Source organism: Alligator sinensis, unplaced genomic scaffold, assembly GCF_000455745.1.
Source record: "Alligator sinensis unplaced genomic scaffold, ASM45574v1 scaffold364_1, whole genome shotgun sequence".
Classification (NCBI taxonomy): domain Eukaryota; kingdom Metazoa; phylum Chordata; order Crocodylia; family Alligatoridae; genus Alligator; species Alligator sinensis.
The window spans coordinates 353888-369692 of record NW_005842546.1 but is presented as its reverse complement, the minus strand read 5'-3'; the positions used below and the strand labels follow the sequence as shown (position 1 = coordinate 369692).

The 15805-nt window shown below is 47.1% G+C and overlaps 1 protein-coding gene across 1 annotated transcript in view; it reads right to left on the bottom strand.

Annotated features, from left to right (window-relative positions):
- Window positions 1-15805, bottom strand: part of LOC106722682 (E3 ubiquitin-protein ligase RNF213-like) — a 128320-nt gene that overhangs the window by 48416 nt on the left and 64099 nt on the right. Inside the window, exons 22-26 of the mRNA XM_014523918.2 lie at window positions 13929-14030; window positions 11805-12017; window positions 9963-10044; window positions 9485-9519; window positions 257-351 (exon numbers count right to left, since the gene is read on the bottom strand). Of these exons, the coding sequence (XP_014379404.2) occupies window positions 257-351; window positions 9485-9519; window positions 9963-10044; window positions 11805-12017; window positions 13929-14030 (527 nt within the window). The remainder of the gene's footprint in view (window positions 1-256; window positions 352-9484; window positions 9520-9962; window positions 10045-11804; window positions 12018-13928; window positions 14031-15805) is intronic.

Here is a 15805-nt window from a genome sequence, read left to right as displayed (position 1 = left end):
TCTTTCCCCAAAACTGCCTTCTTTAAGGGCTTCACCTTCCCCAGTTGCCAATGAAAGGGGTCCATGGCTCTGAAAAAGGAGGAAAATAGTGTGGTAATTTTTAAGGGGAAAAAAAAATCACTTCCAGTGAATTCTACTCAGAACATTTGTCCAGTTTTCTAGCCCAAAAAACAATTCCCAGGCAGCTGTGTGAGGTTTTGGTTGATACTGCCTCATAGCTTTCCTTTTAGGTTATATCCAGTGATTTTAAACTTACCTGTTCACTTCAACAAATCCTTCCACAGGTTTGTGGTTAAGCCCACCAACAGGATGGCCACAGGAACATGTTTTCTCCTCCATGGGTAATCCACACTGTTCCCATGGGAAAAATGACAACATTAAACACGTCTTTAAAAAAGAAAATAAAAATTGCTGTGTGTTCCATTAAGCTACTGGAAGAACGGCTGTGTTCAGTAATGCTGAGAAAGAAACAGGCACTGAAGAATGCAGAAATGTTCAGAGTGGCAAACAGGAGGAATGGCGACTGCAGCACATTAGCCTGGAGAGCAGAGCCATACAGTGCAGAAGAAGCTCTTAGGATGACTGTAACACTGCCATATAATTTCTTCTCTAAGTCAACTGGCAGAGGCCTGTGATTAAGATAATGAAAATCATGTTCTAATCCTGCGGGTGTTGCCTTCAAGCACATTATTTTTTATCACAGCTGGTCAAAAAAACCCAACTTTTCTCTCAGAAAATGCTAAATGCAACAGTAATACATTATTTTGAAAGAGTGACTTAATTTTGCCAAAGTTTAACAGGGCATTTTAAATGAGATCAAAACATTGATCATGGGGCAAGTGAATAGGGAGAGCAAACAGGCTAGTTTGCAAACAGTTTGTGGGGAGCAGGAGGGTGAAGGGGAGGAGGAGCCAGGCACCAGATCCTGCTCTGGGAAGATAAGTGAGTCAGGGCTGCCTGTGTGTTGGGCTGGCTGAGTGAGTGTTTGGTGAGCTGTTAGGGCTGTGTGAAACACAGAGGCAGCCTGAACAGGGTGCGGGGCCCGGGGCGAATCAGCCCATGTCGTGCTTCACCCCCGCTCCCATTCCATGGGCCCTGGACTCAAAGAAGCTGCTGCCCCTGTTTGGCAGTGGTGTTGGTGGCAAGGGGAAGAGGGGAGAACCTTACAAACCTCATTACCAGAAGCCAACTTCCTACAGCCCAAAACACACTGAATGGATCCAGGCCACGCCATGACAAGACATGCAAAACCTGCCAACAATATCTCCAGTATGGAGATATCTTCACAATACAATACATGCCCTGAACGAAAACACGTAGGAAACACCAATCAACAACTATGCACCATAATGAGCACACATCAGAAATCTATCAAAGACAAGAACAAAACACTACCTGTCTCCAATCTCTCAGGCCTGATGTTCAAAGGGAATTTACAAACCACTTTTTTCACAGACGAGCCTATGAACAGCACTTCATCAGCCTCCTAGGTACAGAAACTCATGGACTACATATAGACAGTGGCATTCTGACACATTGCAACCTGCCGGACATCTGACTCCCCAGGCACCTCTCCACTTTTACCTGAACTGTTACATCCCTCTTCACCCCTCCTCCCCACCCCAGCCCCAGCCCCAGCCCCAGCCCCAGCCTGTCCTTCAGCCCTTGATGCCTCCATTTCCATTTTCACTGACTGGCTTTCTTGCCTGCATTGCATGCCAGCCTCTGGCTTCCTGTACTATTCCTTCCAACAGCAGACACACCAACTACAGATGGTTTTGCAGCCTGACAAAGGTTGAGCATCCCAGGCAGCTAAGCTGATCTAGCCTGGAGTCTCACAACTCCCCTGCAACAGCAAGCCTCAGGCCTGTCAAAGACATGACAGGTCTGGGCTTTCCCCAGCCAGGACTGTGCATGCATGTGTTCCCTGGAGGTTATGGCACCTCCTATCTGCCTTTCACCACGGACATCCTTGGTCCTGGCATTTCCTGGGGCTGCTTCACCACTGGCAATCCCACCAGGCCTCCTGACCCTAGAAAGGTGCAGCTTTAGTGGTCATACCCAGGACCTGGGGCCTCCTGCCCCCATAGCCCCAGTCCATACCTCCAAGTTCATCCTGGCACGGGAGCTCAGCAGGGGCATGTTATTTCCCTGCTGGCTGGTGATGCAGTGAGTGCTGCCTCCAGCTCTGGTTTTAAAAAAATGAAAAAAGGAAGCAGGTGTGGATGGAGTGAGGAGGGTGGCACTCACTCCATCTGCACCTGGAGCTTGGGGAATCCCAGTATCAGGAGGTTCACCTTGAGGAACATCAGCTGCTCCACCAAGCAGGTGCGGTGGGGTGTCACTGCATCCCCAACGATGCTGCACACCCTCTCACTCGGAACACTGGTCAGTGAATAGGACAGTTGTTCCCAGGCAACCATGGCCAGATCTGACCACATCTGGCTCTGGTTTGCCCAGTAGGTGAAGGGGTCACACAGCAGTGGCTCCACATTCTTAGTGAGATAGGAAGCCACCAAGGCCTGAGCACTACCTGCATGATGATGGGGTCTGGTGCCTCTGAACCAAACCATGGAAGCCATGCTTTTGGCCCACATTGACAGCCAATCCAGGGTTTGGCTGCTGCATATGCTCCCCTTTGCCATTGGATCACACATGGCAGCCAGCACGTGGACTGTGCATAAATCAGATTAGATTATATCCTGCAAGGGATCAAGCTGCTTCCCGATTCCCTCCTTCACCTCCCTCACCAGTGCCTACACATCTGATAACAGCAGCTTGCCCCAGCCAGGAACATTGATGCCCTGGAACTTCTCCATTGGGTTCTCAAGTTCCCTCACTACAGGGATCACCTGGCTAATGAGGGCCTCACCAGCACTGAGGGTCTCGGTGGCCTCGAGGAAGGACTTCAGGACCACCAGAACCTCGGAGATGGTACCTTGCTCAGCTCTGTTAAGGGGGCCACTGACCCCAATCTACATGAGCAAGGCCATCTCATGGATGACCTTCTGCTGTTTCACCAGCCTCTTGAGCATTAGGTATGTGGAGTTCCACTGAGTCTCCACATGCTGCATGATTCTGTAATGTGGGATGTTCAGTTCTGCTTGTTTGGCCCACAACATCGTGCCCAACTTGATGCTCCGGTGGAAGTAGTCTGCCACCTTCCTGAATTTGGAAATAAGCTTGCTGGTGGTGCTGGCACCATCACTGGCAGCCCTATCCCTCTCCAAGGTGTCCCTGACAATGAGGTGGAATTTGTGTGCCACACAGCGGATGCCAACAAAATTGGCATCATGGACCGCCTTGAGCATATTGGCCCTATTGTTGGTGGCCATGAACCTGTGGATGAGCCACCCCTGCACCAAGAGGTTCATGGCCCTCATGATCTCTATTGCCATGTGGGACTCATCCATCACCTCAACTTGATGGATAGCCCACTGACAGCTTGCCTAGACACACTAGTGCCCTGTGAGGGAGAGGAAGACGTGGTCTCCATCCTGACTGCTCCAGACATCTGAGGTGAAGTGTAAGGCCACCTGCAGATGTACCTTGTGCACCTCCTCCCTAAAGTACTCCCTGCATGCCTCATACAGGGAGGGCACCACCGTTAAGTGGTGTGTGTGGGCACTTGGTATGATGGGCCATGAGCGCCATGAGTTTCCTGAACCTTGGCCACTCAACTAAGGAGAAGAGCTGGCCATCCACAGAAAGCATCTCCCCAATGCTCTGGGTGATCTCGCTTGCCTTTGCAATGTGTCCCGCCTTTCTTTCTGCCCTTCCCCCACTGTTCCAGAGTGGCTTGCTTCTGCCTGGAGCGGGGGCTTTGGAGCAAGAAGGAGACTTCTTTTTGGGCATGCTCCTGCTGGTACAAGGCTGAGGAGGAGCAAGGGCAAGGGGGTGGTGCCTGCAGAGATGTATAAACATCCCCGTGCTGCTTATGTGTTTTGCTCCCTTGCCTTAGCTGGTTTTTACTCAGCAGTTTTGGCTCACTTCTGGGGTGTGGGTGCATGTGCGGATGCTGCAATTTCCCCCTCCTCAGCAGGCAGAGGCACAGCAAGATGAGGAGTGGACTCAGCTGAGTCGCTTGCCTCCACACCCTCTACCGCAACCTCCTGTGAAGTGCCTTCTGGGGAAGGAGACCTGGCTGCAGGGCAACGTTGAGGGGTGTGGAGCACAAACTCAAAGGATTCCCCCTCCTTCTCCAGAATTTCCCTTGCTATGGCACTCAGATCCAGATGCAGCTCCAGCTCATCCTCTGGCACTGGAAGGCTTAGCATAGGAAGTGAATTGGGGGTGGAGGAGAGTGTCATCTGGTGCTGGTGAGGAGTTATGGCTGGTGCTCCTGGAGGGAATGCAGACTCAGGCACAGGCAGTAGCACTGTTCCCCTCTCATTGCTGCCTGTAGAACTGGAAGCCTCATGCCTGCTTGTTGTAGCAGGCATGAGGCTGCATCTCAAGGGGAGGAGTGTTGTGGAGGGGAACTTACACATCTCCTTCTACCCACTCTTCTGCCCCTCCCAGAAGGCTTGCCAGCTGCCTTTCCAGCACTCTTCATGGTGTGTTTCACAGTGTCTTTGCCTTGGTGTGCTGGAAAATGTGTTTTTTTTCCTCTAATCTAATCTAATCTAATCTAATCTAATCTAATCTAATCTAATCTAATCTGATTTATGTAACATATGTAGATAAGATAATTGTATGTATGTGTATTTATGTAATGTATGCATGTATTTATGTAATAAATAAAATATATAAATGTACGTAGTATGTGTTCCTGAATAAATTCTATATTATAATGTGCAATAGATACTGTGCTTGCCTGCAAAGGAATGGAATGCACACTGAGAGAAAGCTCAGATTTCTTTTCTGGGGGAAAAGATTCAAAATAGCCTAACAAAAACAAAAAGAGGATTTTGGGGGAGGAATAAACTGAAAGGAATGAATGAATATAATATTAAAATAAAAGGGTATAGAAAGCAAAAGGTATTGATAAATCCCACTTGCTAGCAAGAAGCTAGAAAGTAAGAAATAAATGGTAGATTTTGTTGTCTGATGATGCTGAGCTGCTGGAAGACACAGCTCAGTAACCATCAGACCTCAAGGCAGAAAGCAGCTCAGTTCAAACAATGTTGCCTTTTATGCTGCTTCTCCATCCCTCCCCCAAAGCACTTGAATTGGAAGGAACCTCAGGGAATGATCACAGTCACTGGTCAGCTACACAGTCAATATGAGAGCCGTCCTTCCCCCCTCCTCCCCCTCCCTCTCCTTACTTTGTGTTTCTCTGCAGGCAAGCCCAGCTTCAGCTTCAAAACTCTAAATGTTTCAAAACTTTTGAAATGTTTTGACTGCCCTTGTTTCATTTTGAGGCTGTTTCAAAGCCTTTTGTTTTTTCACAGTTCTGCTGTTTTGAGCTTGAAATGAGTTGAAACAGTGTTGAAATGAAACAGCTGGCAAAATTATGTGTGTTAGGGGCATTTTCTCTGAGCAACTGAGAGTGCTGCTAGCTGAGTGTTTGCTGGGTGATTGCTTGTTAGGGTTTCTCTGAGCAACTGAGAGTGCTGCTAGCTGGGTGATTGCTTGTTAGGAGAAATGCCCTAATGAGGGGGTGGAGTCAGGCCCAGCAGGGTATAAGGGAGATTCCCAGAGAAAATAGCCCAGTTTGCAAGTCAGTTCACAGGTCAGTTTGCTGCAGCACTCTATGAAGGGGAGACTTTAAGGTAAGCTGTTTCTTTCATTAAGAGTACCTAACCTACCTATATTTAGTGTAAGTAGGTAAAACAGGAGCTAGACCTTCACTTAAGCCCCTTGCTTAACTAGAGTCCCAAAGGGAGTTTGCTATGGGGTTGCCTGGAAACTCTCTCTTCCTTCACCGTAAGCTTGGTGAGAGGAAGCAGGGAAAAGGGAAACTTCCAGGACCAAGGAGCACTGAACAGGACAGCTTACAGGGGAGTTTCCTAGGGAAGGTCTACTTGGAGAGAGGGGCATGTGGAGACTGCAGCTTCCAGGTTCCTTCTAGTGACAGTCAGGTGGGGGAGTGCCTGTGATGTGCGTGGTGCCTTCTGGTGGTGTCCCTCAGCCAGGAGGCAAGAGAGATACAGGAGGAGGTGGTAAGGCTCTGAAGCATCCTCTGCCATGAGGACTTCATTGATTCAATGCTGGAGGAGACCCCTAGGACTGTGGAAGAAGGACTGCCAGAGGCAGCTTCAGAGAAGAAAAAGGATGTGGACTCCCAGGAAGGTGGAAAGTGGAAGCTTGTAACCTCTGGCAGCAAGTAGAAGTCCTAATCTCCACTTGCAGTGGTTTGCCTGAAGAAAAGATATGAAGCCTTAGAGACTGGGGAGGAAGAGCACATTTCACTGGTGGAGAAGGCTGGGCCAGACATCTCCCAAGTTGGAAGGATTGAGACCACTGCCACCAAGAGGAAGTGACTGTTAATGGTGGTTGGAGACTCCCTTCTGCGGGCCTGACCTGCTGTCTCAAGAAAACTGCTGCTTTCCTAGAGCCCAGAGCTGAGATTTCACAGGGGAATTTCCAAGACATAGAATTGAAAATGAGGGTTGGAAGGGACCTCAGGAGGTCACATCTAGTCTAACACCTGCTCCAAGCAGGACCAGCCCCAACTACATCATCCCAGCCAGGGCTTTGTCATGCTAGGTCTTAAAAACCTCCAAGGATGGAGATTCCACAACCTCTCTGGATAACCTGCTCCAGTGCTTTACCACCCTCCTCATGAGAAAGTTGTTCTTAATATCCAACTTCAACTTCTCTTGCTGCAGCTTCAGCCCATTGCTCCTTGTTCTGTCATTTGCCAACACTGAGAACAGTTCAGCTCCATCCTCTTAGTAACCACCCTTCACGTAGTTCATCTGGCCCTCTGACTACTATCCCATGCTGCTCTTCAATGTGGGCACCACTGCTGCTGCCAGGGGTGACCCTGAGCAGATCAAAGTGACTACAGGGCTCTGGGTGCAAGGATGCGGGGCACAGGGGCTCAGGTGGTATTCTCATTGATCCTTCTGGTTGAGGGGCAGGGCCTAGGCATGTCAGCCAAGGAACAGAACAGAGTTCTGGCAGCTGCTGGAAACAGCTAAGGACAACCGCTGGCTGAAATGATTTGAGTTTCTGGGTGGAAGAAGGAGAGCAGAAAAGCTGGTTACAATCCAAATGTACTCAGCTCAGATAAAGCAAGAGGACCTGACTTTCTGGCTGAATAGATATTGTGAAAAATTAGGGGAAATGGAATGAATTTAAGATCTGAATGGGGACTGGAGAACTAAGGTAACACTGAAAAGTGGACTTGGGATTCTAGGTGGGGTACAACACCTCCCCCCCACCTTCACCCTTGGCCCCCATGGGGGCAATGTCTACCACCTGGGACAGCCCAAGCTCTGCGACAAGTGTGGAGAGCAGGGCCATCTCATTGCACTGTCCATGACCAAGCTCTGTGTGATGTGCAAGGAATCTGGCCACGGGGCTCAGGACAGCAAGCAGGACTATTGCTGCTACTTATGTGGAGAGAAGGGGCATGTCTTAAAAGAGTGCACCCAAACATATGCAAACAAAGCCAGGAGAAGCAAGAAAGGAGGGGTGGATGCTGCAAAGAATGCCAAGACCAGCAGGTTCTCTACTTTCTGGACGTAGGGCCCCGGCTGTGCATTAAGGGTGCATTGTGCTTCTCAAGAAATTTGGAGGGCTATTAGTAGTCTGTACATACAGAAAGTAGAAAAGCTGCTGGTCTTGGCCACTCAATGTACCATTCTGTTCAGTAGCTGTCGACACACACAATGGGTGACCAGTTATAAACAGACGTGTCAAAAACTGGCTTTTCAGCTCAGGCAATAGGTGCCCCTGCTCTCAGATGTGGAGGTCCCACATTCGGTCATTGCTTAAAGCTCTGCTGTGCTTCTGGGTCAAAGCTACATACAGGAACAGTTGTTCATTCTGGAGCTTGGAAACCACTTGGAAGACCAGCACTGAAGTTTTCTCTATCAAAACATGAGGTCTGGGTGAGATACAGGAGGGGTTAGGTACAATTTTAGTATGGATTGCATGAATCTATCCCTTGCACCTTAGGAGGGAACAATCCCATGCACCAGGACAGGCTGGGGGTGACTTTCTGGGAAGCAGCTGTGCAGAAAAGGACCTGGAAGTGACAGTGGACAATAAGCTGAACAGGAGCCAGCAGTGTGCCCTTTTTGCCAAGAAGGCTAACGGCATCCTGAGCTGCATTGGTAGGAGTGCTGCCAGCAGATAGAGGGGAGTAATTCTTCCCCTCTGTTCAGCACTGGGGAGGCCACATCTGGAGCCCTGTGTTCACTTTTGTTCCATCCCCCCTCTATAAAAACAATATGGACAGGTTGGGAGAGAGTCGAGCAGAGGGCAATGAAATCCTTTGGGAACTGGGGACATAATTTGTGAAGACAAGCTGTGGGAACTGGGCTCATTTAGTCTGGAGAAGCTGAGGAGGGATTTAATAACAGCCTTCAACTCCCTGCATGGGGGTTTCAAAGAGGTTGGATCTGGACTGTTCTCAGTGGTGGAAGATGACAGAACAAGAAGCAAGGGTCTCCAGTTTCAGCAAGGGAACTGACTTCCTGCCCTTTGGGCAGGGGGCTGGACTCGATGATCTTCCGAGGTCCCTTCCAGCCCTGATGTCTATGAAATCTATGAAATCTAAAACACTGGTACAGGTTACCCAGAGAGATGTTGGACTTTCCATCCTTGGGGGTTTTGAAGACCTAGCTCGACAAAGTTTTGGCTGGGATGATGCAGTTGGGGCTGGTTCTACTTTGAGCAGGGAGTTGGACTAGATGTGATCTCCTGTGTTCCCTTCCAACCCTAACTTTCTATGATTCTGACCCTAACTTCCTATGATTTTATCATTCTGAATCTCACCTTCTATTTCTATGGAGGGTGGATCATATGTGACATCAGCCTGGGCCTGAGAGCCTCTGTGCTCATGGCAAGCCAGTCTGCCCTGATAGAGACCCATGAGAGCAACTTTCAATTTCAAAGTAAGGCAGGTGCAGAAAGGGGCTCTAAAATGCTTAGGAAAATGGATAGCCCATGAGATGAAATGAGATTGGAGGAGCTGGACTTATCGAGCCTGGAAAAGTAAAGGCTGAGAGGAATCTGACTGCTGATAGTAAATGCATCAGGGGAGACTAGCACCAGGGAGGCAGGAGACTTAGTGGAGCTACAAGCAATGATGGCACAAGAGCAAGTGTGGGTGAACTGGCCAACAATAAACTTAGGCTGGAAAATGTGAGGCTCTTAATCACCAGAACAGTTGAGGATCTAGAACAGAGTCCCAGTCAGCTGAGTGGGGCAAGGCTCTTCGCTGTTTCAGGTGGATTCCTGTCAGCTTCCAGCCCAGAGGACTGGACTTGATGGCCCCAGTTGCCCCTGCTGCCCTTGTGTTTGAATATATAGTCTAAAGACAAGGAGATGTAACAAGAATCCGTGATGGCATCTAATGGCCACTTACCATATCAATGCACCAGAGCTGTCCACACTTGCAACCTGCATGTGAAAAAGAAATTAGATTACCCGGTCACCAACAGAGAAGTGGTGAAAGTATGTGGGCAACTCTGCTGGGGTTTTCAGGGTGGCCCCATCAACACCACCTGAAGGGGCAGTTTGTGGGTGTACCTCTTCCTCTCCATAAAATAAATAACATCATGGAATGAATCCTTAGTAACTGGACACTTGGTCCAACTGAAGTGTGACTGGTGCAGGGATCTGCCTCACTCCTGTGTGTCACACAGCGTATTCCCAAACACACCTCTACTATGGTGCTCATGGAGGTCTTGGGAGGAGGGAGGTTGCAAAGGGGCCTCTTTTGGGAATACATCTGTAGGGATAAGGGAAATGGAAGGTCTTCAAGTAAGCACCCCTCATGTTATGAGAATGGCGTGCTTGCCAGCACCCAAGAAACACTAGTGAATTATTTCCCTGACACTTACTCCATATCCTCTTTATGTTATCCATTTTCCAGTTCTTCATATCAGAGAAGCGGTCATCTGGCATGGTGGGAAGATATGTGTCCTTGCAAAAAACAAACAAACAACCAAAAACCAGTGTTACACCTCTACCATAGCAGTTAGGGTGCATGGTTATTGCTCAGGACAGGAGTAGGTCACTGTGTCTGTGCTGGAACTGATCCAGGACTGATCCAGGTTGTCTCCTGCTCCTGTCCTGAGCAAAAATGGACAGTGTAGACTCACAGTGGAGGGAGAGGAATGGGACACCATCACGTGTAAAGGTGACCAGACCTACCGTGATATATCCCTGCCCCAGGGAACGTCCAGAATATGCAGACAAGAAATGGGAGCAGAAACCAGGGGACAAGAAAGGTTCAGTCACTTGCCCAAAGTAATAGAAACAGTATGTGGCAGAGCTGGCAGTAGAACCTAGCTCAGCCCAAGGTTCATCAAGTGCCAAATGAAAGCAAAGTTGCCTTTCTGAGTACATAACAGCATGATAGCAGGTGATTAAGAAGCAAAACTAGCCTGTAACACTGCACCAAGGAGCTTTCATCAGGGCCAATCTCATTATTCTTTTAAATACTAGACACTAGGGCTGTGTGAAATTTCACTGGCTGATTCAACTCAACACTGGTTTGACTCATTCCAAGCTTGAAACAGTGACATTGAATCAAAATGAAGGGCTTCAAACAGCCTCAAAACAAAATGAGGCTAGTTGAAATGTTTTGAAAGTTCTGAAACGTTTTGAAGCAGCCAGCAGCGAGGTGGTGAGAGACAGGGGAGAACCAGGGCTCTGCTCCCAGCAGCAGCTGGGAGTGCAGCCCAGGCTCTCCCCATCTCCTGCCGCCAGGCTGCAGGAGGCCGATAACAGTGCAAGGAAAGGGAACAGGCTACCAACCCTGCAAGTTTAATCTGAATCAGCCAAAAAACAACAAAGTTATAGCTATTTCATTGAATCCCCATTATACCCTATGGCCGAATCTGCGAATCGCTGAAACTTTTCTGAATAGATTCAGAAGCTCCGAATCGACTGAGACAGCCTAAAGCTTCTAGCGATTGGATTCAGATTTGTAGATTCAGCCTCTGAATCTCTCGAATTATCTTTGAATCTGAATTGCAATTCGAAGCTTTGCACAGCCCTAGTAACTGGGTGGCATTCCCCCAGTTTGAGTGATGCAGGACATTAAACTAGATAGCTACAATGTTTGGTTCCTGCCTTAAAATCTATGAATAATATTTTCATGTAGATTCCGCAGAATAAGGGATACTGGGCACATCTACACAAGACATTTAATGCACAGTAGACTAATTCTACTGCACGTTAGCACACCATGGCAAAAGCTGTTCTAAAGTACCTCATATTACAGGTACTAACCTTAATGTGCAGTAGCAAAGGTGCATTAATGCATGTATAGCTGCAATGTGCATACAGATGCACCCCCTGATGGCCTTGGGATTGTCCTTTTCAAGGTGGAAGTGGGGAAAAATATGAACAGTGGTTTTACAGTCTAGAAATTTAAAAAATCCCAAGTCTCTGACTTACAGTTATGGAAAGAAAACACATAGTCAAAAAGGGAAGACAAGGGTGATGAGAAGTGGTGGGATTATTTAAAGTCTATGGTAGAATCCACGTGCACATCCACAAGTGCCAAGGCTTTAAAAAGCTGCTCTAATTTGTCTTGGGGACCAGAATGCTTCCTGAGTGTGGCTAGGATTGGGGCCAAGGGTACATATGATGGGTAGAGCTTGAATATCACAAAGCTCCTGGTGTTGATGGCTATTTATAAATCTTGAAATTTTCAAGTCCAGTTTGTGATTTACCTTAACTGTACTTGGCTCAAAGCAGATGGATCTGAAGACTTGGGTGATGGGCCTCTGGGACAGGCTTAGTATGACAGTAGTGTGGAACACCACCTCCAGATAGGTAGAGTTGCCATGACTTCTTATAGCATTCATGATCTTTTCCAGCCTTTCCATGGGATCCTCTGAGAGCAATGGTGCCTCTAGGATGCTCTCCATTTGTTTCATGACAGACTGAAAGATAATTGAATGAAATATATGCAGCCACTTGGGGACATTTAAGCTGAGAAGGAACTAGAATAACAGAATCATGGAAAAGTAGGGTTGGGAAGAACCTGAGGAATTCACATCTAATCCAAACCCCTGCTCCAGGCAGGATCATTCCCAAGTCAAGTATCTGTCTAACTTGCTTTTACCCAGTTCCAAGGAGGGAGATTCCACAACCACTTCAGGTATCTGTTCCAATACTGAACCATCGTCAAAGTGTAAAAGTTCTTCCTAGTAGCCAAACTAAATCTCCCTTGCTGCCATTTAAGACCTCTTCTCCTTGTCCTATCCCCTGGGGCCACACAGAAATGTCTATCATCATGATCTGTATAACTACATAAAATCTCACCTCAGTCTTTTCTTCTCCAGGCTAAATAATCCCAGGGATTTTAGTCTTTCCTCATCAGTCATGTTTCCCAGGCCTCTTATCATTTTTGCTCCTCTCTGTTGGACTCTATCTAATTTGTCCAAACATTTCTGGACTCATTTTTCTAGGGGAAACCTCACTAGTGCTGAATAGAGCAGATGAATCACTTCTTTTGACTCTCAAGCAACAATTTAGTTAATACAGCCAAGTATTCTACTGGCTTTCATTGCAACAAGTCTTCCCTTACACACAGTTTACAGTCGACTCTGACACCCATGTCATTTTATATCTAACTAGTCATTCTCCAGTCTGTATTTGTGCATGATATTATACTGTCACAAATGCAAGACTGTGAACTTGTCCTCACAAAAACTCATTCAATTTATTTTGGATCAGTATCCAGTTTATTAGACTCATTCCAATTCCGAATCCTACCCTTCAGCACCATCCATCTTGTGGTCATCTGCAAATTTGCTAAGTACATATTCAAGCCCATCCTCTAAATCATGAATGAAGATATTATGAAGTACCAGATTCAGGACAGACCTCTGGAAAGCCTCACTTGATACCTCCTCCCAACCACTAAATGACATTGATGACTACTCTTTGGAGCATGATGATCCAACCATGTACATATCAATCTTAGAGTAATTTCAGGTAGTCTCCATTTCCTTAGCTTGCTAATCGGAATATTGTAGGAGACCATGTAAAAAGCTTTGCTAAAGTCAAGGCATCACATCCACTGCTCCCCTCATCCACCTTGTCATTAGAAGAAAATCAAATTGTTCAGGCATGACTTATTGTGGAGGAATCCATGTTCCTGATCACCTTCTTTTCCTCCAGGTACTAAGAAACAGACCTACTCCATGTTCTTTCCTGGCTTTGAGCTCAGGCTGAATGTTCTCTAACTTCCCAGATCATTCTTTTTTTTCCTTTTCTTAAAGGTAGACACTATATTTGTCCTTTTCCAGTCATTTGGGATCTTACCCAACCACCAAGAGTTCTCAAAGACGATGGCTAATAGCTTAGAAATAACCTCAATTGTTTCAGTACTCTAGGGTGTGTCCCATCTGGCCATGCTGATCTGAAAACATCTAACTTCTCTAAGTAATCCCCAACCTGTTCTTCCACTACACTAGGTTGTTTCTTTCTTTCCCTGTCCTTGTTACCATCTGTGTTTGTCATCTGGTAGCTGATTTTATTTTTGAAGAATGCTGCAGACTTCTCAGCACCATCCATAATTAAATTACCTCTGCATTTAGGAAGGGACCTGCACTTCCCTTTGTCTTCCTCAGATCCCTAGTCCTTGACATATCTCATGATTCTGGTGTAAATCATCCTGTGCAGAGGAGCTAGCAAAGAAATGAGACTCTGACTAAAACCATTCTCATCCTATGGGTCAAATCCTTGTCTCATGTACATCATAACAAGGAGATCTCTCTGCTGGGTTCAGCTGATGCATCACAAACCAAATTGAGACATTTTACATTGAATCTAAAACCAGTACTCACAGTCAGATGCTTGGCTGCTTCTGATTTTGCATTATTAAGATGGTGTTTTGCTCTGCCTAGTGCTGAAATCATCAGGACTTCATTGGACCTGACGTCCATGCACTAAGGGAATTAATGTTTTAATCAGAAGGTGGTTATGTCCATAGCAGGAGCATTAAGATCATTACACACCAAAAGGTCAGTAACCATGTCCAATTACACTGGAAGGACAATGCACATGCTTTTCTTTGACATAAAGATGATGCACTCTTAGTTACTAATTGATCATTTTATCACTTGCATTATGTTACAGCCAAATCCCACTTCATTTTTATGAGGACCTTGTTACACGATAATTTTAGGTGGCTTCTGGAGCTCTGGAAAGGTAGCCTGTTAACACCTCTTACATGGCTTAAAGCACTTGTTATTCCTTTTAAAGTTATGCCACTCCAGAGCAGGATTATCTCTAATCCGTCTAATTTTGCTACTGTTTCTTTAAGGCGTGGCCCTTCTCAACAGCTCTTCCACCAAAGTTGAAGTCTTCCAGCATCCCAGGATGCAGTGGCCCCTCCTGAGTCAAGGCAAGTGAGGATGCCAGTGCACAGCAAGGTCAGGCACAGTACCTCACTCCCTGGGCACTTTGGGCAGAGTAAGCACCACAGCCCCAGAGCGTGCAGTAGCCATGGTGATGTGCCTCCTGCCCGGCAAGACTATAGCCAGTCTGAACAGCAGTGTGAGGCACCAGAATTCAGCCACCAGATGCTCTGGGGATGCAGCAGTTGCTCTGCCTGGTGGGAGCAGCGAGTTGGTCCTTCCCCTAGCTCCTAGTCCTGCCCCTGCTCACCAAGCTCCTCGTGGGAAGTCACAGCCGTGCAGGGGAAGGACAGTCAGAGCAGGATTTACACCTTACGGTGTAACTGCTCCGCTAAGATGAACAACATTAAACCAATTACCATTAGTTGCAGCTTTCAGTGTAAGATGTGACAAGGCCCTTAGACCAAGTTTTACTTATCTGCCCACATGCAGCAATGTAAGTGCCATCTGTGGCACTTCTGCAAGTTTTATTTCTAATTTACCTCTGCACAGCTACACTCATCCTTCTGAGCATGCTCAGAAAGCTCCACTCTGGCTAAAAGAGGATTGCTTGGGTAGGAACAGAATTTAGGGCAACATACCACCTTAGAGACTAACTGGTTCAGAGAGGCATGGATTTTCAAAGGCAACAACCTCCTTTGTTAGACATTACCTATGGACATGAGCATAGGAGGAGATTAACTGCACCTAAGTCTCTGGAACACCATAACCAGTGACTGGGAAAATGAGAACCCTCTCCTCCTTTAGCCCAGTTGCTGGGGCTTAAGTCACTTGGCTAGGGAATAGGAGGCTTGGATTTGAGGATTTATTCACCCAAAGTGCATTATGAACCTGCACCTCCCATCTCCTGACAAAGGGCACATCTACATGTGCAATTAATGTGACTGAATATACTGTGGCTCAATTTGAGCCAGACTAAACTAATCCAGATGTTACTATCTGTATGTTTTTTTAAGCACACTAATTTACTCTGCCATCAGATAGTACTTGGTTCTGACAGGACTATCCTATGCCGAAGTAAATTAGTCTGTGCTGGCCTAATTGCTGCACACATGCAGACCATGATGCTTTACTGCATAGTAAATTAGTTTACTGCACACTAAACACCTTGTGTAATCATGCCCAAAGTGTCCTAGCCACCACATCTTGGGCTAGGCATTGCCTCCTGGCAGACTCGTCCTGATGCTGTCCCATTGTGCAGCCAGGAGAGGTAGATGTGTGGTGTCAGGAACAGTGCAAAGTGGTGGGAGTCTGGTTAAATGAGATGGACAGTTCCCTTCTCCTACCACCCTCTACTGTTTTCC